We start from the raw sequence: 23,995 nt of genomic DNA, 5'->3' as shown, positions 1-23,995 counted from the left end.
GGTCTGGGTCGCTGCCGGTGATGCAGGATTTGGAACTCGGTACTATTTCCCCCCAGTACTCTGCAAACGATTTAAAGCTACTTTGGGAAACCAAAGAGTCCCTTCCCCGGGGAGGGGAGGGAGGTGTTTAAGTGTGTTTTTAGGAATGGTTTCTGGGAAGACTCAGCTTCAGCAGGGGGTTGTGACTCACAGTTCAGTTTACCGCACCCCCAACCCTGCGATGCTCCGCTGGGTGCCAAGAGCCCCGTCCCACACCGCTCTCCTCGCCCCACCAATATTCTTGATTCAGTCCTGAATTACAGTTTCCAGACTCCAGGCCCCCTTCCTAAGATGCCGGGTAAAAGAGTCAACCCAGGGAGACAACGGGCTCTCACGAAACGCGGAGACTCTCGCAGACCCCATCTTCCCACCGAAATTCGTATTCGTGTGAGCTTCGGGGGGCGTGGATGTGGGGGCGACGCGCGCCCGTGCTGGCGTGCGTGCGCGCGCGCGTGTGGAAGCGCATTTTCATCAAGTACCAAAAAACGGTTCGTGACCCCCAAAGAGGATAAAGCCCGCTGCTTTGGACCGGGATGGGTGAGCTCACCTAAGTGTTCGCGGTGCCCCTCGTTGACCTGGCTAGGATGACAACCCGGAAGGCTGGGCCCCCACCCGGGTCAAGCCCCGACGGAGAGGGGGCTTCTCCAAGAGAGGAAGGGGGGGCGGGGAGAGAGACTGGGAAGGGGCCAGACTGGCGTCGAAGTAAACCAGAGCGACTCACAGGCTCATCGCATTCTTGGGACGTGCCCGGGTGCTCTGAGCCACACTTGGCGAATGAAATGGGAAAAAGAAAGACTTGGATTCTAGGCTCCAGACGACCTCTTGCCTCCCTTAAACCGCGTGGTGTGGCTGGCGGGGCGGGCGGAGAGGTGAGTCCGCCCCACGTGCCTCCCACCCCCTCGCAGACCTGCCTTCATGGGGTCGGGAACCCTCCTCCCCAACCCAGTTCCCAGCACCCGGGAGAGCCAGTGCAGCGACAAAGGGCTGGTGGTAGTGGTGGGAAGTCGTCTTGGTCACTGCATCCCGGAGCGGCCAGTGTCGTTGCTCATACCCCCTCGTCCATGGGCGCTTGAGCCCCTTCAGTTAATCCCGCGCGCCGGGTTCTCTATTCTCCCACGTCTGGGGGCGGGGGAGGGGGGCGGAGGGCTAAGCGGGTTGTGTGACTGCGCCTGGAGCGGGGAACCTGAGACGCGGTAATCAGGCCCCCGCCCCACCTCGGCTCCGGGAGTCTGTCGGTGCCCGAGGTGTGAGTCCCCAGAGTTTAAGTCGGTCCCCGTCCCCATTCCAAACCCCGAGGTTAATCACCTCCTAACCCGGGCGGAGAAACGCGATTTGCGAGGGGTAGGTGAGTGTGTGTGTGTGTGTGTGTGTGTGTGTGTGTGTGTGTGTAGAGGGGCGGGGGGGGGAGGGGCGGGGAAGGAGAATCTCCAGACTGGGCGGACTTGACAGAGAATGCCCCCCCTGGGGCGCAGAGCGCGCTCCCGAAGTGCAGGAGTCGCGGCGCCCCAGCCCCAGAGCGCCGGGAGGCGAGGAAGGGCCCCCGAGGGAAGGCAGGGACTAGGCGGGTGAGCAATCAATGGCTTAGCCCAGCTCCCCGCAGGAGCTACCGCCGGTCCCCGTCGAGGCAGGCACCAGCTGGCGGCGGCACCTTTCAGGTCCGAGCTCCTGGAAGGCCAAGGCCGGCTGGGGGCCGGGGAGAGCCCCAGACGCGCGGCGGGATCCGCTCCCCACCCGCGGCGCCCCAGCCCCCGGAGGCTCTCGGCTTTATGAGGTTCAGTTACGGCCGAGTCCTCCATTAACACCTCCCCTGGTTATTGCCAGGCTGCCAGGCTGAGCACAGCCCCACCGCCCGTCTCCGGGCACCGGTCCGCGCCCGTGCCCCAGTGCGCCCCCCTCCCGATTTGGAGGCATAAACAGAAAATAAAAGACAGGTGGAGGGAGCTGCGGGTCAGAGGTGAGGATGGGGTAGGGGGGTGCAAGGAGAGATCCGGAGAGAGGCAGGGGAGGGAGGGAGAGAGGGAGGAAGAGAGAGAGAGAGAGAGAGAGAGAGAGAGAGAGAGAGAGAGAGAGAGGAGAGAGACAGACAGAGACAGAGAGACAGAGAGAGCTGCATCCACCACCCAATGTTCTATTATTTTGTTTGTTTAGCAGAGAACTCGAGATTTGGGGACCCGTGGGCACCCCTGATTGCCATTCTGCCCTTCCTGGCCAAGAACCGGGTTCCCGGCGGAAACGTCCAGAGCTCAAGGTAAGATTCCCCCCACCCACGCCGGGGCGGACGGGCTAGTGGGAAAGGCGTAGCGAATGCCCGGCCAGTGCGCCCGGCGGTCCTGGCGCCCCAGGATCGGGGCACCGGCGGCTTTGGGAGCCGCTCGGCTCGGGAGGTCGCGGCGGGAGGAGAAGCGCTTCCCGGCGGGTGGTGGGAGGCTTCGAGTCCCTGGCGGGCGCGGTGGGTTGACGCGCGCGTTTCTCCGCTAGCGCGGCCACCTTTCCCGCGGGCTCCACGCTGCTGGCGCTGAGAATGCTGAACGGCACCACCCTGGAGGCAGGTGAGCCCCGGGCCACTTTCCCGAGTGCAGGGGTGCACACGCGTGTGCGCACCTCCATTGGTGGGAGGACGAGAAGGGTGTGTGTGTGTGTGTGTGCGTGTGTGTGTGTGTGTCTGTGTCTGTGTCTGCGTCTGCGTCTGTGTCTGTGTCTTAGGAATCAGCCCGCGCTGCCCGGCCGCTACCTCGGGAACCTGCGCTTCCCTCCTCGCGCTTTTCCCTCGAAAGTCTCAGACTTTCCTCCGCCTAGAGGGGTGTCTTGGGAGTGGAGGTGGGGGGATTAGGGTCGAGGGGTTACCGAGCCTCCAGTTGTCAACGGCTTGAGAATGCGCTCCCGATCCTCCACGGAGCTGCTGGGGGCGTTTCCCTATCGGAAGGGTTGGGGTGGACTGTGGGTTTGCAAGGAAAATCCCGTTAATCACCGGTGCGGGGCTTAACTGGCAAATGGCTTCATCCACCTTGTTTTGTTCCATCCAAACCAAACGGCGCAGCCGTTTCTGCGCGCTATCACCGCGGACCCAGGGCAGAACCCTTCCCTTTATTCCTGGGGCAACCGAGGGTCCGCCACGAGGCCGAGCTCAGGTAAAGGGGGGGGGGGCTTCCCATCACATAAGTGTGGGTTCTTGATCTGGCGGCGCCCCACCTTGCCCCGGGAAGGACCGAAGTTGGGAGGGGGCGGAGATGTGACCTGGTCTGGAGCGCGCCCTAGGGCAGGGCCAGCGGGCAAAGGTGCGGGGTCCTGGGCGCAGGCTGGGGGTGGGGGGGCGGAGGGAGAGCGAAGGCGCAGCGGGCAGGTCGGCAGTTGGAGCGCGCCCACGGCCGTTCCCCATGCCACCGCGCACCGTGCGCCCCGCGTCTCCCCGCTCTCCTCGCGTCTTCTCGCGCTCCACTGCCGTCGGGAGAGACGCCCTAGAGTGAGGTTGTACCCCGGCGGCGCCTGTGCGGCGGTAGCCTGGACCTGCCAGGCTTCGGGGTGAGGGTGGGGGATTCTCGCGCAGAGACCCCTAATGTCTGCAGGCCGGAGGAAGCCCAGCGCCTCGGGCATCCAGACTGGGCGGCGCCCGGGAAGCCACGGCAGTGTATCGAGCAGGACACTGTGTTCAGAGCTGCGCCGTTCAGTCCGGGGGACGCCCCAACCAGCTTCTGAGGCTCGAGAGGGGCACTGATCCCCCGACCCCTTTACAAATAAATCCGACTTGTGGGACTCAGGTCTCAGGTCTCCAAAGACTGCAGGCGCCCAGAGTCACCTGTGCCTTCAAGAGGCGCCGAGCAGCGGTTATTTTTTTTTCTCCCTCCGCTTGTCTTACTGCGAGAAAGCCACGCAGTCCCTTCACCGCCACCCTCTGGGAACTCTGGGTGGGATCCCAGGGCTACGGTCACTAGAGGCTCATAGTCCCCCATTAAGGCGATTCCCGGACCCTGAACCCCACTCCCAGGATCTGTACCCAACCCAAACCCAGCCGTCCTCTCTAACAAGGGCTGGACCAGGGGCTCCACCAGTAGCCAGGCGGGGGGGGGGGGGGGGGGGGCTGAGGGGCTCAAAGAAAAGAAGTGAAGGGGAGGGAAATGTGTCCATCGTGAGGAAGAGCAGCGTGTGGCAGACTTCTATGCCATGACTCCTGCCAACTTGGGGCGCAGATTGGACACTCGAGGGCTTCTTCCTGGGTAAGATAAGAAGGCCCCCAGGGTGACCCCTGGAGAGGCAGAACTCTTCGGCTGTTATGGAGCCCAGGAGGTCATCCAGCGGGGGCCAAGGGCTGGTAGAGTCATGGAGACCCTTGCCCTGGAAAGGGAGGGGCGGGAAAGGACCCTCAAGAGTAATGTCCTGGGACTGCAAGACCAAAAGGTAGGACCCCTCAAGTCATGCACCCAATTCTTGAAGCTTCTCTTCCCCCTTCATCCTTCCTTTTTCAGAAGTTGTGGGAGGAGAGATCGGGCTGGACAATGGGTAGCAATTTCCGTAGACCTAACCAGGACCTTCCAAACTCCCACTGTGCCCCACCCCCTCCCCTCTCTTTCTGCAAACTTCCTGCATGAACTGAAAAGGAAGAATCCTGGCAGTCTGCAGCTTTATGGGAAGTAGCAGATCCCACTGGATGCAGGAACTCACAACCAGCCTTTTACAAGCTGAAGCAGGCCTAGCTGGGATCCACTCTGGGTGCTGAAGGCAGAAGGGGCTCCCCGGCCTCCCCTCCTCCCCCCTCCCCCAGTACCTGCCAGGCCTGAGGAAACGCTGCAGAGAGGCTGGACACACTCCCAGCTGGCTGGCAGTACCTCAGAGTTGGCAACCCTAGACAGGATTCCCACAGAGCCTTTTCCTGGTGTGGTTTGTTAAGCTAATTTCTTTCTCTTCCTTCCTTCCTTCCTTCCTTCCTTCCTTCCTTCCTTCCTTCCTTTCCCTCTCTTCCTCCTTCCCTTCCTTCCTCTTGCAGTGCTCAGGGCTAACTTTGGGCTTTGTGCTCAGGGGATCATATGAGGTGCCTGGGATCAAATCCCACTGGGCAGCTTGCAAGGCAAGAAGACCTTTACCCATTGCAGTATCACTCTGCCCCTGGCCTGTTAAACTTTCACTTTATGGAGTCTCTAAAGTTCGTGGGCTCTTTCTAGCCTTTATTGAAGGAGACCAAAAACCAAGAACCACTAGACCCAATTTCAAGCCCCACACAACCCCATTTGGGAAGGAGTAAAGAGTTTAGCCCACAAAGCAGACAAAGCCAGGCTCTGTGTTGGTTCCAGCGGTTCACTTTTGTCTGGAGCTTCCTGGGGCTGATGGATGGAGGTGTTCCTCAGAGACCTATCTTGTCTCTCCTCTCCCTCCTGCTCCTTGGCATCTGAATGGGTTTTGCCCTGACCAGAGGAGGGCGATCTGCCCTTTGTGAATGGCCCGGCTGCTCCCAGGCCTCCTTCGGGCCCCTGGGTTGGCGCACGTGGGTTTGAAAAGCCCATTGATTTCCATCCAAAGGGGCTAATTACATTACTTACAGTAAATAGCAGCCCTGCTGGCCCGTCGGGCAGCCAGAGCGAGGGGCTGTATCCGGCTTAGTGCACTTGATTGGCTTCATCTTTGTGTGAAATTGTGTTTTATGAGCTGTATTCTGGCACCCGGAGGACAGCATTCGCGTCCAGTCTGCAAAAAACATTATCTTTGACCCTAAGAAAAGAGCAGAGGAAGCATTGAGGCTTGGGTTTCGGGGAAGAGGTGAGTGCGACAGCCCCAGAAGGCTAGTACTGGGACAGGAAGTGAGGCTCCCATGCCAGGCACTGTTCCTTCCTCCTCTTTCCCTTCATTCCATCTTCTTCCGCATCCTCCCACCTTTTCTCCCTTCCTTCCTCCCTCCCTTCCTCCCTCCCTCCCTCCCTCCCTCCCTCCCTTCCTTCCTTCCTTCCTTCCTTCCTTCCTTCCTTCCTTCCTCCCACCTCATTGTCATCTTCTCTCATCCCTTCTTCCTCCTTCTCTTCTTTCCCCCCTTCTTTCTGCCTTGATCTTTCCATATTTGGCTCCTTTCCATCTGGGCTTCCCCAGGAGAGAAAACTTCTCTATAATATCCAGGACATCAGGAACTCCAAAGGTCCTGGCAGGCCCAGTGTGGCAGGGTGGGCGGTGGCAGTGGAGAGGGAGGAAAGGAGAGAGCAACCCTGGGCTGCCTTGTCAGCCCCGCCTAAAGCATCCTGGGTTCCTGCCCACTCTGGGCCCTGAGGAGGCTCCTGGAGTTTGAATGAATCGACAATATCAGAGTATTGTGACCACTTTTTAATAGGGCCAGGGAGGGGCCAGCACAAGGCGAAGAGAGGGAGACTGAACAATCACACCCCTTGTGAGGTGCTGGCCCGCTGCTCTGCGCTTCAGCTCTCACCTTCCCCTCCTCCACAGCAATGAGCCCCTTTCACCTTTTCCAAAATCTGGGGGTGCCGGGTTTTACAAGCTGCCCCTACCCAGAAGGGCGCCGGCCCACAGCAAGTGCAAGACTAATTCCCTGAAGGCAGAGGTGGGGGTGCAGTGCCCAGCTTGACACTGGGGGCTACCCACATTGACAAGTTTCACATGGGGCACTTGGGACACTCAAGTGAGCAGCACTGTCCTGGGTATGAGAGAACCTGTCGCCGGTGGTCGCTAGTGTCCACCCAGCTCCCAACATGAAGGTTGGATAAGAAGTGTCTTTGGCCAGGAGCAGACTCTAAAAATGGGTCTCAGACCTCTCAGCCCACTTTTACTTTGTGTTTGCCTGTTACTGGTGAACCTCGTGGGGGAGAGGTGACAGCAGCTTTTAAAAGTGAGTTTGGGAGAGGATTCTGTGAGGGGACCTTGAGGAAAGGCTCCCGCGTTCTCTACTCTTGAGTGAAGCGCTAGTATTTAAGGTCAGGGAGGGCGGGGGATGGTGGTGTGTGGACCCTAGGATGGGCACCAGAAATCCCACAAGAAGGGAAGTTAGAGTTGGGGGGCTGACAATCTTTCTGGCTGTGGAGTTACAATCTGATCTTTAGCCTGGGCCCAAATAAGTTCTTTTTACTTTCTGCCCCTAGCTTCCTGCCCCTTCCCCCCCTAGATGGGGACAATAAGGATTCTTTTACCCCCTTTAAAATATGACTGGGAACTCTGGGAAGTGTGACTCTGTGTGTGTGTGTGTGTGTGTGTGTGTGTGTGTGTGTGTGTGTGTGTGTTGGGGGGGGCAGTAAATGCCTCCTCCTACCGCCTCCCCACTCCGACTCCCTCCACCAATGTTTGTCCCCGCTTGCCCATCACCAGGCCGTTGAGAGGAGTATGACAGGTCTTTGTTGTCAGAATAAAAATCCGTGGCAGCTCCGGGGAGAGGACTCCTCCTACTAAATTATCAAAAATGGGCTGGCTTTAGTCTCTTAACAAATTGGACACAGCTCGGGCTGGAGCAGTCCCTAACTCAACCTCCAGGCACTGGCACGGTGCGAGCAGCCAGGGACCGCTGAAAATAGCGTTTCTTTTGCTTTCTTTGTGTTCAAAACTATTTTCTCTCTTCACCCGATTTTGTTTGTCTCCTCCCCCCCCTCTCCCCCCCCCCCCCCAGTTGTTTCCCATTAGTAACTCGATCTCCCGGAGCAGTGAGATTCGCCTCCTTCGCTTCCTTTCCCCGCTCGCCCCAGTTTGTTTTCCGCACATCTCCTTCGAGGGAGCCACCCGGGCTTTCTCCCTCCCGTCCTGCTTGCGCTCGGGCAGTCGCTCGGGTCCCCACCCGCCCGCTCCTTTCTTCTCTCCCGCTCCCTCCTGCCCTGTCCCCCGCGAGCGCGACTCTGCGCTCCGCCGGCGCGGAGCCTCCTCGCCGCCTCTCTCTTCTGCTCCTTCACTCGGATGAGCTGAAAACCCCGCGCTTGTGTATATGGAAATAGTGGGGTGCCGAGCAGAAGACGACGCGTGTCCTTTCCGCCCCCCAGCCATGCTCTTCCACGGCATCTCCGGAGGCCACATCCAAGGCATCATGGAAGAGATGGAGCGCAGATCCAAGAGCGAGGCCCGCCTGGCCAAGGGCGCGCAGCTCAACGGCCGCGACGCGGTAAGGACGGGCCCCTGAGCGGGTCCTGGCCGGGCCCCGGGGCGGCCGCCGCAGCCGGGCGGGTGGCCTTTCCCCGCCGTCCCTTCTCCAGCTACCAAGCCATGGTCCTCAGTGGGATGGGGAATGTTCTCACCCCTGAGCCCCGCCGGGGCTGGCTGTCCGGGCCGAACTTCGCTGGAGGGCGAGTGCCCGGGTGAGATGGGAGTGGGCGCATCCCCTTGCAGCCCTCACTCGCCGGGCTCGGCGCCCTGTGGCCGCCCCGGCGGGGATCGGGACCCGGGAAGGCGTGCTGGGTGCGGGCGCGGGTCGCACCGAGCGCCGCTGAGGCATCAGGGACCAGCGCGATTCCTGGTGACTCTGGGTCCGCTGATCCGAGCTTTGCAGCGGGACTCGGGCGTCTGTCGACGCTCGGACATCAGCACCACCCTCCAACCCAGTGATTTTCGGGGGTCCCTCGCAGCCCGGTTCGACCCTTATGGCGAGTCTGGACCGCGTGGGACTCTCCGATGGGGCGGTTGTAACATTTAGCGGGAAATCGAGTAGAAAATCCGGAGGATCCGGGCGCTTAGTGGCAAGCGCCCAAATGTCTATGCTTGGAACGACAGAAGCAGCCACTTTTTGGGTACCACTGTTCGCCCGGAACGAAAAGAAAGCCGATTAATAATCGATGCGCTTCCCCTTCCCGCTTCCGAGGCGGAGAGGAAAAAACTACAAAAGTCTCCGGAAATGATTTCAGCCCCGCGGAGCCGGGTCGTGCCTTCCGCATCACTTCGGGCGATTGTCGCTCCCGTTCAGCCTGTGGATTTCTCCCGGCCGGTCTGTAGGGTTAGGGGGCTCCCCCAGAACGTAGATTTGGTGGACGCTGCTGCTTTTGCCACATGAATTCTGTGCGGGGGTCCTGGACTCCGGGAAAGGCGAGGCTTGTAACTTTTCCACACCCGCCCAAGTTTCGTGGGAAAGCCCAACCCATTTCTGCAGTCTGGAGGGAACTATCCAGCGATTAACTTTTTTTTTTATTGACCCCGCAACTTTTGCGGTTGTTCTGCACAGAAATAAAGCTGCACCACGAGCCTGCATTTCGCTGCGGGGGGATGCTCTGGTCCTGACGAGGTACCGCGTCTGAAGGACGCACGGTGGGAAACAATTTAGGCACGGAGATTTTCTGCACGAAGATCTCTCCCGTTGAGGCCGGGGACCGGATGGGGGTGGAGGGCGGCAAGGAGCGCGCAGAGGGGACCCGACGACCGAGTCTCTCCCGGAACAGGTACTTTGCACCCTAGGAAGAGGATCGATCTTCCCAAGCCGCAAATTCTAGTTAGTATGTTTGGCCCCAGATAAAGTCAACTAACCTTGAAGCCGGCTTAGAATAATTTCTCCCTTTCCGCCGTGTCCACGCTGCGGGTAGGAGTTGAGAGAAATAGGATGGTCATCGGCTTTGTTAAACGAGTCGCGTCGGTCCACTTCGCCCTGGCGCTCCTGAAGAACGATTTCCGTTGCTTGCTGTAGCGAGCTTTGCAAGCCACACTTTGTAGTTTGCCCGCTTTGGGAGCATCCAGCAAAGCATCAGCTCGAGCCCAGAGGTTAAGGCTTCAAGTTGAGTCTCGGGAGGACACCAAGGCGGGTTCGGGCATCCGCGGCGGAAAGCAAGCGAGCCGACAGGGAAAACTCGCGCGCGCGCCCCCAGCCCCCCGACGTTTGCCCCAGCGCTTGGCCTGGGGTGCTGGCCACGCTCCGAGCGCTCGAGGCCCACAGTCCCGGGGGTTTAGCCCGCACGGGATGAGCCGAGCACTGTGCTTGCCTTGCAGGGCATGCCCCCTTTGAGCCCGGAGAAGCCCGCTCTGTGCGCGGGCTGCGGGGGCAAGATTTCGGACAGGTATTACCTGCTGGCGGTGGACAAACAGTGGCACCTGAGGTGCCTGAAGTGCTGTGAATGTAAGCTGGCCCTCGAGTCCGAGCTCACGTGCTTCGCCAAGGACGGTAGCATTTACTGCAAGGAGGATTACTACAGGTACGCCACCCCTGGTCCGAACCTTCCACTGTTCGCCCCTATGGGGTGCAGTGATGGACCCCGAGACCCAGGGAGTTCTATGCCGCGATCTGGAATCCGAAGCATGGCGGGGACGGGGTTGAGGGAGCTCCCGAGGTCAGGGCCGCTGGCAAAGAATCTCATGTGCTCCAGGCCCTTGGTCACCGGGCAGAGGGAATTCCGGGAAGGGGAAGTGGTAATGGGCGGGTGTGACTCAGTGGGCCCAAATGAAAGAGTTTTTTTTTTGTTTGTGGGGTTTCTTTCCGGTTACTAAGAACTGAGTAACTGTCCACACCTTGGCTCTGGAGCGGTGGCCTGGGCAGCAGCCTCGCTGTTTGGTTTCCGCCAATGTGGTGGGCACCGAGCAATGAACACAGCTAGGAGTGAGTGTGCTGTTCCTGCTCCCCTTTACTGCCCGTTAGAACTGTGCCAGCGGACTGGAGGTTTTGTAAAGTCAGGGGCAGGTGCGCATCTGGACACTTCCCTCTCCCCTGGACTGGGAAGGTCGCGGCAGTGTGCAGGTGACCAGCTCGGCTGCGCTCAGCCCAAAGGACAGAGGTGGTTTGTTTCTCTAAAAGAGATTTTCTCTGCAAAATTGTGAACCCCTGATCTGATCTCCTTTCCTGTACCGTGCCTGTCCAAACACTTTCATGCACTCAGGCACCTACACACACACACACACACACACACACACACACACACACACACACACACACTCTTTCCATAGATAAATCTCCGCTTTCACAAAATGTTTTGTAATTAATTAATTAATGAAACGTTTTCTATTGTCATGGCAATTTAGTATTCTTTTGATAGCTTGTGTATTTGCCAGAGCAGAGCCTTTTTGTTTTTCAAATGTTCACTTTACAGGGAAGGAAACCGAGGCTGATTTTGAGGAAAGGGTTCTCTGTCCCGCTTCCCCAGAAGTGGTCAATAAACTAAAACGGTTGCTGTTGGAGTGGGCCCCGGGAGTGGGCCCCGTGTCCTGGCCTCCAGACTCCTGCAGGTGGGAGAACACCAGGGCTCTGACTCTATTGTTTCTTTCCAGAAGGTTCTCTGTGCAGAGATGTGCCCGCTGCCACCTTGGCATCTCCGCCTCTGAGATGGTCATGCGTGCCCGAGAGTCTGTCTACCACCTGAGCTGCTTCACCTGTTCCACCTGCAACAAGACCCTGACCACGGGCGACCATTTCGGCATGAAGGACAGCCTGGTGTACTGTCGCGCCCATTTCGAGACCCTCTTGCAAGGGGAGTATCCGGCACCGCTGAGCTACACGGAGCTGGCGGCCAAGAGCGGCGGCTTGGCCCTGCCTTACTTCAACGGCACCGGCACGGTGCAGAAGGGGCGGCCCCGGAAGCGGAAGAGCCCTGCGCTGGGAGTGGATCTCGTCAATTACAACTCAGGTGGGCCCCCGACTCAAGTCCCGCTCCCCATGCCCTAGGACCCCAAAGAGTTCATTCTTCTTCCAGGGTCTGGTTGCTAGAGGGTCCTTTGCCTGTCCCTACCCATCTGCCCACTACTAGTTCCTTTCACTCCAAAGGAAGGGTGTGAAGGAGAAAGAGGGCAGAAGGGGGAAATGAGGCAAGGGCGAAATGGAGAGGGAGAGATCTTTTTATAGCTCTCATAACAGCAACGACCAACAGTACAACCACCTAAAAACCCCACCACATTCAGCACCAAGGGGCCAGCAGAGCCAAATCCTTGTTGCCCATTAGTTAATGAGGCCATTAGTTTCTGGCTCCCAGTTGGAGCAAAACAGCCCCAGGGCAATTCCTGTGGAGAAGCCAAATTATAGATCCTGGAGGAGGTTTTTCTAAATAGGAAAAGAACACATACACACACACACACACACACACACACACACACACACACACACACACATACGCTCAGAGTCCAGCCTCAGTCTGTCTGGAAGGTGGGGGTGGGCACAGGCTGTGGGCAGCAGCCCAGCGCTAATCAGGAACACAGTTGGCAAGAGTGGAGAATCAACCCAATCCTTGATCTTGTGGGACTCAGTCTCAGTCACAAAGTTGGCCTGCTCTCAGCCCACCGGTCTCTGCACTCGGCTCATTCATTTTTGGGTGTTGGACCATCAGACACCCAGACATCCCCATCTGGTTCTGGGGATTTGAAGAGCTTCCAGGTCAAACCCTGTGGAGGCTCAGTGGTGTCTCTGACTGCTCTTTTGGCCCCCACCAGCCTCTTTAAAACAACAACAACAACAACAACAACAACAACAACAACAACAACAACAACAACGTGTAGGCATGGGGCTAGACGCTAGGAAGCCTGTTCTTCCTTGCTTGAAGGGCACGCCTGGATCTCTGATCGACCACACTCACCCATTTCTCAGTGTGGTCGCCTGCCCCTACCTCCCCCTCCACACTGTGGGCCCACAGTCTCAGAGCAGCTCTTTTTCATGTGATTTGTGGTTACTGGGCAAGGTTTCTGGAAGCTGGCAATTGGCTTTGGGGAGCTGCTCTGTTTTCCTCATGTTCTGACCCAAGCAGTAAAGTAGGACATGCTGTCCAGGAGCCTTCTTTCTATTAAAAGGGAACCTCCCACCCCCATTCAGTGACCCACAGCACCCAAATATTAACCAAAGCAGTCCTGCTGTTTCACTCTCCCGTTGCCTTGAAAGGGCTTGACTTCCATTGTGCAGACTTACAGAACACGCCCAGTCAGATCACTGATTTGTCCAAAGTCACACCAGTCCATGGGAAAGGAGCCAAGTCTTGCTCTGAGCACAGAATTTGCAGGGGGAGTCACGCAGGACCAGCAGGTTCTTCCCAGCCAGCGACTGACCCTGCTCCTGGGGTTCTTCCTTGGTCTATTAAACCCAAGTTGATGAAATCCTAGTCCGGCAGGCGCGACTGGCTTTTCTCAGGAACAGAAGGGATGGGAAGCCTCAGGCACAGGTTGGGGGAGGAGTTGCCCGGGCCAAGGGCTCTAGGGGAAAAGACTGTCTACTGATCCTGCTGCTGGTAAGGGCTGTGCCAGATGCAACTGGGGCTTTGCTTTGACTTGGCCCCACCACATTTCCACCAGGGCTTGGCTTCCCGGCTGCTTGGTCCAGTGCTCTTGCTTCATCTCCTTTGATGCGTGGTTCCCGGGCCAGCACGGGCAGATGCTCATTGTCTTTTATTAATAGAAGATGACATCGGAATCTTGAGACACTCACTGAGGCCCCAAGGCCCTAATGAGAGAGAGAGAGAGAGAGAGAGAGAGAGAGACAGAGAGAGAGACAGAGGCAGAGACAGAGACAGAGAGAGAGAGGTGGGGGAGAAAGAGGGGAGAGAGGGAAGGAGGGAAAGAGAAAGGAAGGGAGAGGAGAGAGGGAGAGAGAGGTGGGGGAGAAAGAGGGAGGGACAGAGGGAGAGGAGAGAGGGGGAGAGACAGAGACAGAGAGACATACAGAAAGAGACAGAGAGAGAGAGACGGAGAGAGAGGGCACTGGAACCAGGCTCATACATAACTCACCAGCCCTTTTGGAAAGAGGGGAACTCTTTAGCTCCAAGTCCAGAGGGTGGAAATTTCTTGCCAAAGGGCATCCAGTTTGGCTTCTCTGGTTTGGTTTATTTAATCTAATTCGCTGGATTTTATTTCACTTTGGATCCCTTAAAATATCTGACCAATACTTCTACTAGTCTTAGGAAAATTTGAGAGCATGCCTTTATCTCCTTAAAAGAGAGAAACTCCCCTTCCACTTCAGGTCTTTAGTTTGCAAGTTATTGCAGCGACTTGGTAATGGAGAATATTCCTGTTGTGGTTTATGAAGAAAGTTCCAGAAGCTCCCTCAATCTGGAGAAATTTGCACATCTCACCAACACCAACCCCAGTGCCCTCTAATCAATAGCACCCCAATATTTCTAGACTTGGTGAAAGGGTAGAGAAAATTGGAGTTTAAAATTTCTGGCCATAAATCTATCAAGAAATCACAATTTAGAAATAGTTTATGAATCTAATGCAATTCATTACAAACTAGCTAAAGAGAAGCTCCTACAAATTAAAAAAACCTGTTAAAATGCAGAAAATTTGATAAACAATTTTTGCTTGTTGTTTGAGTATTCTTTAAATCTTATATTTCCACCTCTGTTTAATGTAACTAGTCTGAAAGAGAGTGACACTGACACTAAACAAATATATAATTGATAAATATAATTTCCACATTAAAAAATTACACAAGGGGCTGGAGCGATAGCACAGCGGGTAGGGCGTTTGCCTTGCACGCAGCCAACATGGCCGACACAGGTTCGATTCCCAGCACCCCATATGGTCCCCTGAGCACCACCAGGAGCAATTCTTGAGTGCATGAGCGAGGAGTAACCCCTGAGCATCGCCGGGTGTTATCCAAAAAGCAAAAAAAAAAAAAAAAAAAAAAAAAAAAAATCACAATATGTTTATGATTCAGACATCCAGTAAAGATGGTAAACTTGGCAATATAAGCATTTGACATAAGGTAAGCCCCTTCTAATGAGAAATTTCTAATATGTAGATATCAGATATCAGACATGAGATTTCTAATATGCAGATATCAGGAAAGTATTTCAGACATGTGAAAAATTGGTTGGGAATATTGAACTGAGACAGAAATCCTCAGGGGCTAAGGAGATTTAACCTAAGATAGGCACTTTTGATTTGAACCATTTAGTGTTCACTGGGAGACTACATTTTTGCCTCTTCAAAACCTCCCTTATTCAGTTCCTTCACATCCTAACTGGAAAAAGCTTCTGGTAATTCTGAAATTAACCTGGTACTGACCCCTAGTGGTTTCTCAGGGATCAGATCGTAGGTTCTATTTGTTCAGAATAGAAAGACGTTTTAGGATAGGTGACCCTGCTCAAAAGTGACTTCATAAGTGAAAATATTTAGATCTTCTCATTAACCATATAATCTCAGGTGTTCTTACCATTGGATGTCTAAGATGGCTTGAATAAAGTTATTTCTTTTTAAAAGATGGGGGCAGGGAGGATCCTGTAGCTTTAGAAATAGCCTCTGGGGAACAGACACTAGCAAGTTCATGCAATACATTTATAGTTAAACCTAGGGTAATTTTGGAATCCACTCACTTACTGTATAGAAAAAAAAGATTACTCTATTAAGTTGCATAATGTAAGTGATAACATAGCCAAAGAGACATTTTATTCAGCAGCATCTTCTTAACTCTCTTTACGCAAAGCTGTAGTCTATGTGGAAATGAGTCCTATATTTGTTTAATGAGCTACAATTTATGCTGATTTTCAAAATTATCAATAAATAGCGCATATGAATGCATACTCAGAAGCAAATTTATCAAATCTTTCTATGATTATTTTTTATAAATCTCACATTTAAGACTGATCAATACATAGTTAAGTCAGCAATAATAGTTCCAAGAAACTGGGAGTGGCGGGTGAAGAAGTTAAAACATAGTTTTCTACCCAAGTATAATACTCAATTTGATGTGCTCTTTGAGGGAAATTTATATTTCCCACCTGTGATAGAAATAAAATCTTATTTGAAGCTTCAAATGATGCAGGTGTGCCTTTTGCACCATTTTTCTGTGGGCACCTTTATAATCTACTTGTGAAATATGGCTCAGTTTACTGGAGATAAGTTGAATTTTATGGCAGGTCATAAGATGTTGTTTCATCCATTTGAGGATATGAAAGTGCACTTCTGTAGGCTATTTGAACTTGACATCTCCCTACCGGGTTGAACTAGGATAAAATGTAAAGTATATTTTCTCTATTGTGTCTGGGTATAATGCTACCCTTTCTGTGAGGATTTATAAAGTGTGTTTTTCTGACTATCTAACTTGGATTCCAGTTCAAGCTGATTTGATTTTTGTATGACGACTAGTCACTCAAACTATGATTTTATTGGTGAGCCAAGATTCAGAATCTTGATTGCTTGTTAAGCTCCTGGCTCCATGCTTTGCTTTGAAAGTCCCCACAGGAGAACAGGAAATTCACCTGCTCTTTGGCCTCTTGTTCATAGAAAAAGGAACAAAGAGATGTGTTAATGCCTAGTTTTCATTAGGAGAATTTCTTGTTGAATGGATTTTGTCACGTGACTGACCTCTTGAAAAATACTTCTTTCTGTATATATGCTGACTTACTGAAATTATTAGAAAATAATTCTAACTAGAGCATAGCAAGCACATAATATTTTATCAAACAGAATGAAAGAGTCTATTTTGAGAGAGACTTCATCTGCTTCAAGATTTAGGTTGATGTTCCCCCCTCCCTCCTCCCCCCAAGACAAGGTAATGTTGATCTATTATAATGCACTAAAGGGCAGGATAATCCGATCTGAATATACATCAGATAAATACCTTAAAATAAGGCTTAAGGGGGAAAATATCCCATGCCCTTTAAGTTGTGAAGATGATGAATCAGTAAATATTTGGCAAAAATGTTTTCATTCTGTAATCATATTTCCTCTGCCAAGCCAGGAGGTACGTGGAAATGCCCTTTCAAATATACCACTTTACATCCCGGGCATAATGACTTCCAGCCTGGTCCTAAAGGCTGCTTGTTCTGTGCTCAGCACTGAGGACCACTTTGTTTTCCAGGGGAGAGAAGATGCCACCATCTCTGTCCAAACAGCCAAGGACACAACTCAAATGCCAGTAACATATGTCCACAGCAGAAGGGACCAAGAGCCTCTCCTCAAAATAAGCACAATTTTTGTCTCTGAATAAGGAGCTATATAGGCCATGCTGCAGGCCTGAACCCAGTGAACAAGTCCAGGCACATTTTCTTTGACAAATATTTATTCACATAAATCACAGGGATATTTTCTTCCATAGATCTTTGCTAACCAGTTGCAACTAAAATATCTTGGAAATAATGTTCTTATGATTATATATGATGTCTACACATTGTTATGTTGTATCTTTTCCTCCTCTTCCAATGACCTTTTGGCTTCTTATTGAGAGGGCTTTCAGAAGATGAGAAAAGACAAAAAAATTGGAACAGACCAAGTTCTTCCTTGGTTGGTGGAAGAAACTTTCAGATTTGAGAGACTTGAAATGACTAGCTATGGTATCTCTTAGTGCAAACAGCAATACTTTAGAGAATATCTTATTCCACAATACAGACAAAAAGGGACATCTCTAAATGTGTGTTTGTGTGTGTGTGTGTGTGTGTGTGTGTGTGTGTGTGTTTAGGGGCATGAAGATAATTAAGATACTCATGAAGATCATTAAGAGAGTTGATTCACTCTTAGCAATTTCTATCATTCTCACATTTAATCATCATATTCATCTTCCCAAGTTGCCTTCAGCAAGCATGAGGCAAATCCCCGATTGATTTAATTTTACTCTAGTCCACACACTTTGTGTTCACATTTATAGACCAACTTGACCCACTCAAACTGGTCTGTAAGTGGCAGTTAGCCTCTTCCTTTGGTCCAGAAACTGCTTGTAACAGAGGGCGACGGCTGTTCCCAAGGTTGCTTTATTTCCATAGCCTCCTCCCCAGCCCTATATCATTTCTGTGACTACAGGAGTTCCCACTGAGTGGTTGTTTGCTCACTGTTACCGCAACAGGTTGTAATGAGAATGACACTGACCACTTGGACCGGGACCAGCAGCCTTACCCACCCTCACAGAAGACCAAGCGTATGCGAACCTCTTTCAAACACCACCAGCTCCGGACCATGAAATCCTACTTTGCCATCAACCACAACCCAGATGCCAAGGACCTCAAACAGCTTGCTCAGAAAACAGGCCTGACCAAAAGAGTTTTGCAGGTAAGAAACTTCCTACCTTGGTTGCATACAGCATACAGCAACCCCAATGCTCCCTGCTTAGCATGATACGGATATTTCCTGAACCACTTCTCATTAGTTTACCTTAGATATCTCTCTGGGGGAGGCTGAGATTTTTGCAGGGGCTTCTCAGAAGGTGCCCAAACTTTTTAAGAAGTAGTCGTTTTCTCCTTACGAATGGGCTGGCCAAAGCCAGCAAAACTTGCCTCAGAGCTCTGCAAATGTGGCAGCATTTATCTGCAGAAATTGAGGCTTTAGAGATTAATCTCAGGGCAGGGACTTTTGGGGGGGTCCTACTTGCTGCCATCTCACTTGAAAAAACTCTTAGCAGCCTCACTCACAGGTGAGGGCCATCCAAATTCAGGACCAATTTTTTTTCCACTCCTAAAATATTATGAGTATAGTTAATATCTACACAATGACTCGGGACACTTATTTTTCTATGTTTAGGGCCATTTTTAAAAAAAGAAATAGTAGGCAGTAGATCTGCTGTTCAATTGTTTTTCTGAGCTCATCAAGGGCAAGAAGATACACTTTAGGAAATTATAGTTGTCGTGGGTCCCCTATGGTCATCTGTCACTTCTTAGTGACAAATGACAACAACTTAAATTCTACCTACAGGTTCTTGGCAGTGTGAAGTCTGGCCCTGGAGGTTTTTTTCTTTTGCAAGGAATACTTAGTTTCTGCCAGACTCAGGTAGAGCCTGAAGTCTGTTTCAATGATGTTTATTTCATAGGAGCGATTCTTACTTTGCAAAATTTCATTGTCTTTGTCCCTCCCCACTCTCAAAAGACAATCGTTGAGGAACCAGGATGCATTTTTCTCGCTTTATCTCTGTGCCTTCATCTCCACGGTATCTGCACTTAAGCACCAGTTGTCCCATGTGGCACTTGTTCATGCTGGTATGGGGGTGGGTGGGGGGCATATATGCAGTTGAGAGAGTAGCTTTAGAATGACTGGAGTTACTTTGTTTAAAAAAAAAAGAGAGAGAAAAGAAAAAAATAGGGAAAAAAGGGGCCCACCTCTCCCAAGGAAAAATAACATTAACAAAAAGGAAAAAAAAAATCCAAAAAAAAAAAAAAAGGAAAGGAGAACAAAAAAGAGAGAAAAAAGGACTATAAAATATAAACATCGGTAAAGAAATCAATTGGGATTGGTTTGCAGGTTTGGTTCCAAAACGCACGAGCCAAATTCAGAAGGAACCTTTTGCGGCAGGAGAATGGGGGTGTTGATAAAGCTGATGGCACGTCGCTTCCGGCCCCGCCCTCAGCAGACAGCGGCGCTCTCACTCCACCCGGCACTGCGACCACTTTAACAGACCTGACCAATCCCACTATCACTGTAGTGACAGCCGTGACCTCTAACATGGACAGCCACGAATCCGGAAGCCCCTCACAAACTACCTTAACGAACCTTTTCTAACATTGGTTTTTTTTTTTTAATTTTTTTTAATTCTTCCTCTTTCTTTGATTCCTATTCGAATACTTCTTATTTTATTATTTACAAGACTTTTTATTTTTCCTTCTAACCCACAAGATATTTGGGAAATAAAAGCAACAGCGTGGTGTGAAGTATCTGCAGCCACTTGGCAAATGAGTTTACAGTATTGTCTCCTTTACAAAGTGTATTTTTTTTTTGTCTACCAATGTATTTGGTTTTTTTTTTTTTTAATTAGATCTTTCAGTTGGTAAGGGGAGTTTTTGACTAATTCTTAATAAGTGCCTCTTAAAATTGTATGTTACTTATTTCCAGAATCTCAAAGGAAAAAAAAAAGAGTGGTATGATGGGTCAATAATCATATTCCCGATTAAATGACTAGGTTACTAAAGAATCAGATTCACAGTTTTTTTTTAAATCTTGCAATTGTATGTGTGCTTAATGAACTTTGGAAAATTGGCATTTAAAAAATTGAAACAAACATGTTTTGATTTTTTTCTGATAAATGAGGAATATGATTAAGCAAAAGTATTAACTTTACCAATTCTAAATATTGAAGACTGATTATGTGGCAAATCTATTTAAGGAATGTGATTTTTCTTTCTTTTAGGGATTAACAATGTAAACGACGTTTTAGTTCTTCGCTTTATAACATTTGAAAAACAGTCCCTGTGTAACCATGAAAATTCCTCTTAGAATTTGAAATTTATACTCAATCTTCTAAAGTTAAAACTGATAGTTGTGACACCATTCTTTATAAATTATTTTTATAAAGGGAAATGGAAATAAGCAAAACATAATTTTTAAGAAGTTAAAAAACAGTATAAATTAATAGCTATTAATTGGCTTCAGATGTACCATGATATTGTATCTGGAATTTTATAATAAATAATGTTAACAAAACCTTAATAGAATAATACCAACAATGAGAATCCTTTTGTTTTAGTTTACTTTGGCGCAGGTTGATGTAGTTGTCAGAGACAAAAACCTGATATTAGATATTTGAAATTATTAGTCTTAAAATGATAAACTCAGAAGCCTTGTGGATGCTGATCTGAATATATTTCCTAGTTTACAGTAGCATTTTTTTCCTTTTAATTTAAACTAAAATTCTAATGGTCTGGGCAGTGGTGAATGTTCATCTATATGCTTCTGTTGTAGTTAAATACCAATTAGATTGTGGATTTCCTAAAAAAAAAACAAAACAAAAATAAAAAAGAAGTCAAGATATATGTCTTGCTTTAGTGGATTGTTAAGAATAACTTTGCACATATTCTCCACTTTTTGGGCCCCTTAAATCTCCTATGGTGGTAAAAGTGGCTATTTAATAGATTTTAAAGGTGTCCTTCTGGCTGTATAAATGTGTGGTTACATATTGACAGTTCACTGCCCACATTAAAGTGCATTATTGTAACTTTTGCTCAGGGTCTTTAGAAAATTAGCACAGAAAGTAGCTTATTTTTTAAAAAAAAAGTTGATGGAAGATAAGTTAACACTGTAACAGAAGAAAGGTGTGATTGCCATTATATATTTAACAAGTGTGGTTATCATCTTATATGGAGCTTAAATCTTGACTTTTCATATTTCTATTACATTTTGGGCATTTACCACTAACCAGACCAAACAACCTTGGTAAGGCTGAGATCTTATTAACACACTTTTACAGGTAAAATATTGATACTTATAAATTTTGTTCTTTGACAGAACAATATATGGTACTATAGATCTACTTTATTAAGTAGACTAATTATAACTCAGTTCTCCTATGTGCCTTATGATATAACTTGGAAGTAAGTTTGTGAAAATCAGGATCTCTGTGTCGTTTGTTAAATTAACTGTTTGAAGCCCTTTTGACACCTCACTAGTTTTGTACTGTTTTACCTCTTATTTCTGAAACTCTTTTTATGGTGTATCCTGTTAGAGGGGACAAACATGTCATAGAAAGCAGTTGTGCACTCTTTCAATATAGTTGATAAATTCAATAATCTTATATATTGAGCTTCGTGTTTATAGTACAGTAAGTGGTCTAGCAAAATTGTCCATGTTTCTTTGTTTATTGATAAATGCATTGTATAGAAATTATTTCCCCTAAATATTTATGGACCAAACAATTGTGATATATCCTATTAAATTTGTGTGAATAAACCATTTTGAATCTAAGGAGTTTTATTTCCTATCAGTTTTATTTAAGCTTTAACTGTATCATTGTGTTTTCAATATCATATGTAAAAGCTATTAAAGAGGTAATACAAAATTTAGAAAAATATTCAAGCAAACAAATAGTTTTGAAATTTTTGAACTTTTGATTCATTTTAAATATACACACCAGTGCATATGCAATATAGTTCAACTTGGAATTACCTATAAACATATGCTGTTATAATAAAAGTAATGCCCCATTGATTTGACTCAAACCAATTTTTAGATTAGAAAGGAGATAATAAGCAAAGAAAGTAATTGCATGAAACGAAAATTTAACTATGATTAAGAGTTAATGTTAGGCCTATCGAGCACAAGTGGATATTTGTAAATCTAAATAGAAATTGCAGACCCCGAAAAGCCAAGCTGCTCTGTAGTTAATAAATTGTCACTATGATTTTTTTCAGGGAGAACAAATCTTGGGGCATTACAGCCAAACATCCCGACGTTTGAAAATTCCCTAAAGTATTAAAAGAAGGGGAAAAGTTTGATCGGAAATCCACTGCAGTGAAGACAAAGACAATATTAGGTCATGATAATTATACATTTAAAAATATACTGGGCCAAAAAGAGAGAGAGAGAGACACACAGTGAGAGAGAGACACACACAGTGAGAGAGAGAGAGAGAGAGAGAAAGAGAGAGAGACACACATTTAACTCATTTACTGAATGTTGAAAAAATTTTTGTTGGTTATGGTGTCTAACATAAATGAAGGCTTCAAATCATGTGGTTTAAAACAAAATTAGATTAACTATGTATAAACCAGAGCAACCTGGCAGTGATATGCCCATCCCATATTTGAAGAAAGTTATTAAAAAAATTATCCCACACATTTGTCAAGCACAGTAGTTGTAAAATAAAAGTCCAAAAGCATTCATTTCACCTGCTTGCTAATGTATATTAGTCTTTATCTGTTGATAACATTTTCAATTGTAAATTCAAAGAAAAGCTATTACTCATTTAAGAGTATAGGAATCAAAACCCAGTAATTTTAGTATTATTGTTTATTACTTCTTTTCTAAACAGAAATCTCTGCATGCACTTTTACATCTGTCACTTCTAGTGTACATCTCTGTATGATGACTTATCTTTGCTGTTTCTTGTATGATAATAGCTTTCATTAATAAACATTTTATTTGATGCAAACATAGTTAACTTTATGTTAAACACACACTGTTTAATTTTGAACACTGTCTTAAGAGGCAGCACAAGACATCTACAACTTGTTATACTTGGAAAAAGACAGTAAGACAATAAGACAATAAGATTAAATTCTAGTAGCCTGTGATAAAATTACTACTTTATTTTTAATTTTCATGCCTTTTTAAATTTGTGTATTGAATTAATACATGTATTAAAAATAAAAAAAACCAAAAAGGGGAGTAAACCCATGTTTTAACAAAAATAAACCTCAGAATAAATTACTATGTAAAAAACTTCAGCAACACTTTTAAATTACTAGGGTAAAATTTATAACTCTTTTATACATTTATATATTCACTATGCAATGAGCAAATTTATTGAAGTATACAATTATTTTCTGTATACTTTTCATGTACTCTGAAAAGATCCAATCTTTTCATGGTTCCAATTACATACAATTTTACAGACAAAGGGAGCAAGAGGAAAGAGAAACAAATATTTAGGAATGAGGCTTTTAAAACAATTGCTCAAGGAAATATTTGAAAAAATTTTTTTATCAATTCCTATTTAGCTGTATATCCAAAGCATATGTTAAAAAAATTAACATATAACTTTCCAGGACATTTTTCATTGAGATAAAATTTCTATTATATACAAATGAACCCTATGTAAATTATGTAACTTTTTGAATGAACAGACATTAAATATTTCACTTACAAGTACCTTGAGAATTTTGAATGTTTTCTTAAATGTTTTCACTTCCTGGATACTAAAAAAGAAAAAAAACTTAAGGAGAGAGCAAAGTATTAATAAAAGAAAAGGCAATGCACCATGACAAGTAGACCATTTTGAGTGATCATGAAACATGTTGGTTGTGTCAGTAACTTGAATGTTTGTGCCTCCGTTGAAATCTCATCCCTAGTTATAGTGACTTAAATAGAATCTCCAGTACATTTTCAGTCAGTTTATTCAGTTCCTTGTCCTACAACTTTGCCTTCTTTCCTGTCCTGTCACCTATGGCAGATTCGTTTAGAAATATTTTGGAAGCTTGCCTAGTTTTACAGACCTTTAAGTATTTGTCTGGTATGTGAAATGTGGGAACTGACCAGGAGGGAAAGAAAATAACTGAAATTAGACATCTGAAAAAAATAATATAAATTTGAAACAGGAACATTAAAAAAATATTTAAAGAAAGGAGCAGTAATTATATGAACAGGCAGGGGGAAAATGTTGTGTAATGTGGGCTTGGAAGGTTTATCCTGCTTTCCCATGCTGCACTGTGTCTGTGAGTCTGAGCAACTAATGTTTTGCATGGAAGAGATGGAT

General features: G+C 48.2%; 1 protein-coding gene across 6 annotated transcripts; it reads left to right on the top strand.

Moving 5' to 3' along the window:
* Positions 1-544: 544 nt before the first annotated feature.
* Positions 545-22,707, top strand: LHX9 (LIM homeobox 9). Of its 6 annotated transcripts, none has more exons than XM_056110637.1 (8): positions 545-576; positions 2,191-2,287; positions 2,518-2,588; positions 7,989-8,107; positions 9,913-10,115; positions 11,182-11,537; positions 17,669-17,871; positions 19,054-19,333. In XM_056110637.1, exons 1-8 carry the CDS (start codon positions 573-575, stop codon positions 19,309-19,311), a joined length of 1,311 nt encoding a protein of 436 aa, XP_055966612.1. In that variant the 5' UTR covers positions 545-572; the 3' UTR covers positions 19,312-19,333. The 6 variants fall into 6 exon arrangements, with proteins under 6 accessions (XP_055966612.1, XP_055966613.1, XP_055966615.1 ...); XM_056110638.1 differs by lacking the exon at positions 545-576 and adding an exon at positions 1,736-1,993; XM_056110640.1 differs by lacking the exons at positions 545-576; positions 19,054-19,333 and adding an exon at positions 21,933-22,707 and having other exon boundaries at positions 2,152-2,287.
* Positions 22,708-23,995: the final 1,288 nt, after the last annotated feature.

This window comes from Sorex fumeus, unplaced genomic scaffold (genome assembly GCF_029834395.1).
Source record: "Sorex fumeus unplaced genomic scaffold, SorFum_2.1 ptg000010l, whole genome shotgun sequence".
Taxonomy (NCBI): domain Eukaryota; kingdom Metazoa; phylum Chordata; class Mammalia; order Eulipotyphla; family Soricidae; genus Sorex; species Sorex fumeus.
Note: the sequence above shows the minus strand (reverse complement) of the source record. Positions and strands in the feature narration are given on the sequence as shown.

Coding starts and splice junctions, on each gene's coding strand:
- LHX9 (XM_056110634.1), top strand. CDS start 2,163: ATGTTCTATTATTTTGTTTGTTTAGCAGAGAACTCGAGATTTGGGGAC. Junction 2,288..2,517: donor GGAAACGTCCAGAGCTCAAG/GTAAGATTCCCC, acceptor TTTCTCCGCTAG/CGCGGCCACCTTTCCCGCGG. Junction 2,589..7,988: donor CGGCACCACCCTGGAGGCAG/GTGAGCCCCGGG, acceptor TCCGCCCCCCAG/CCATGCTCTTCCACGGCATC.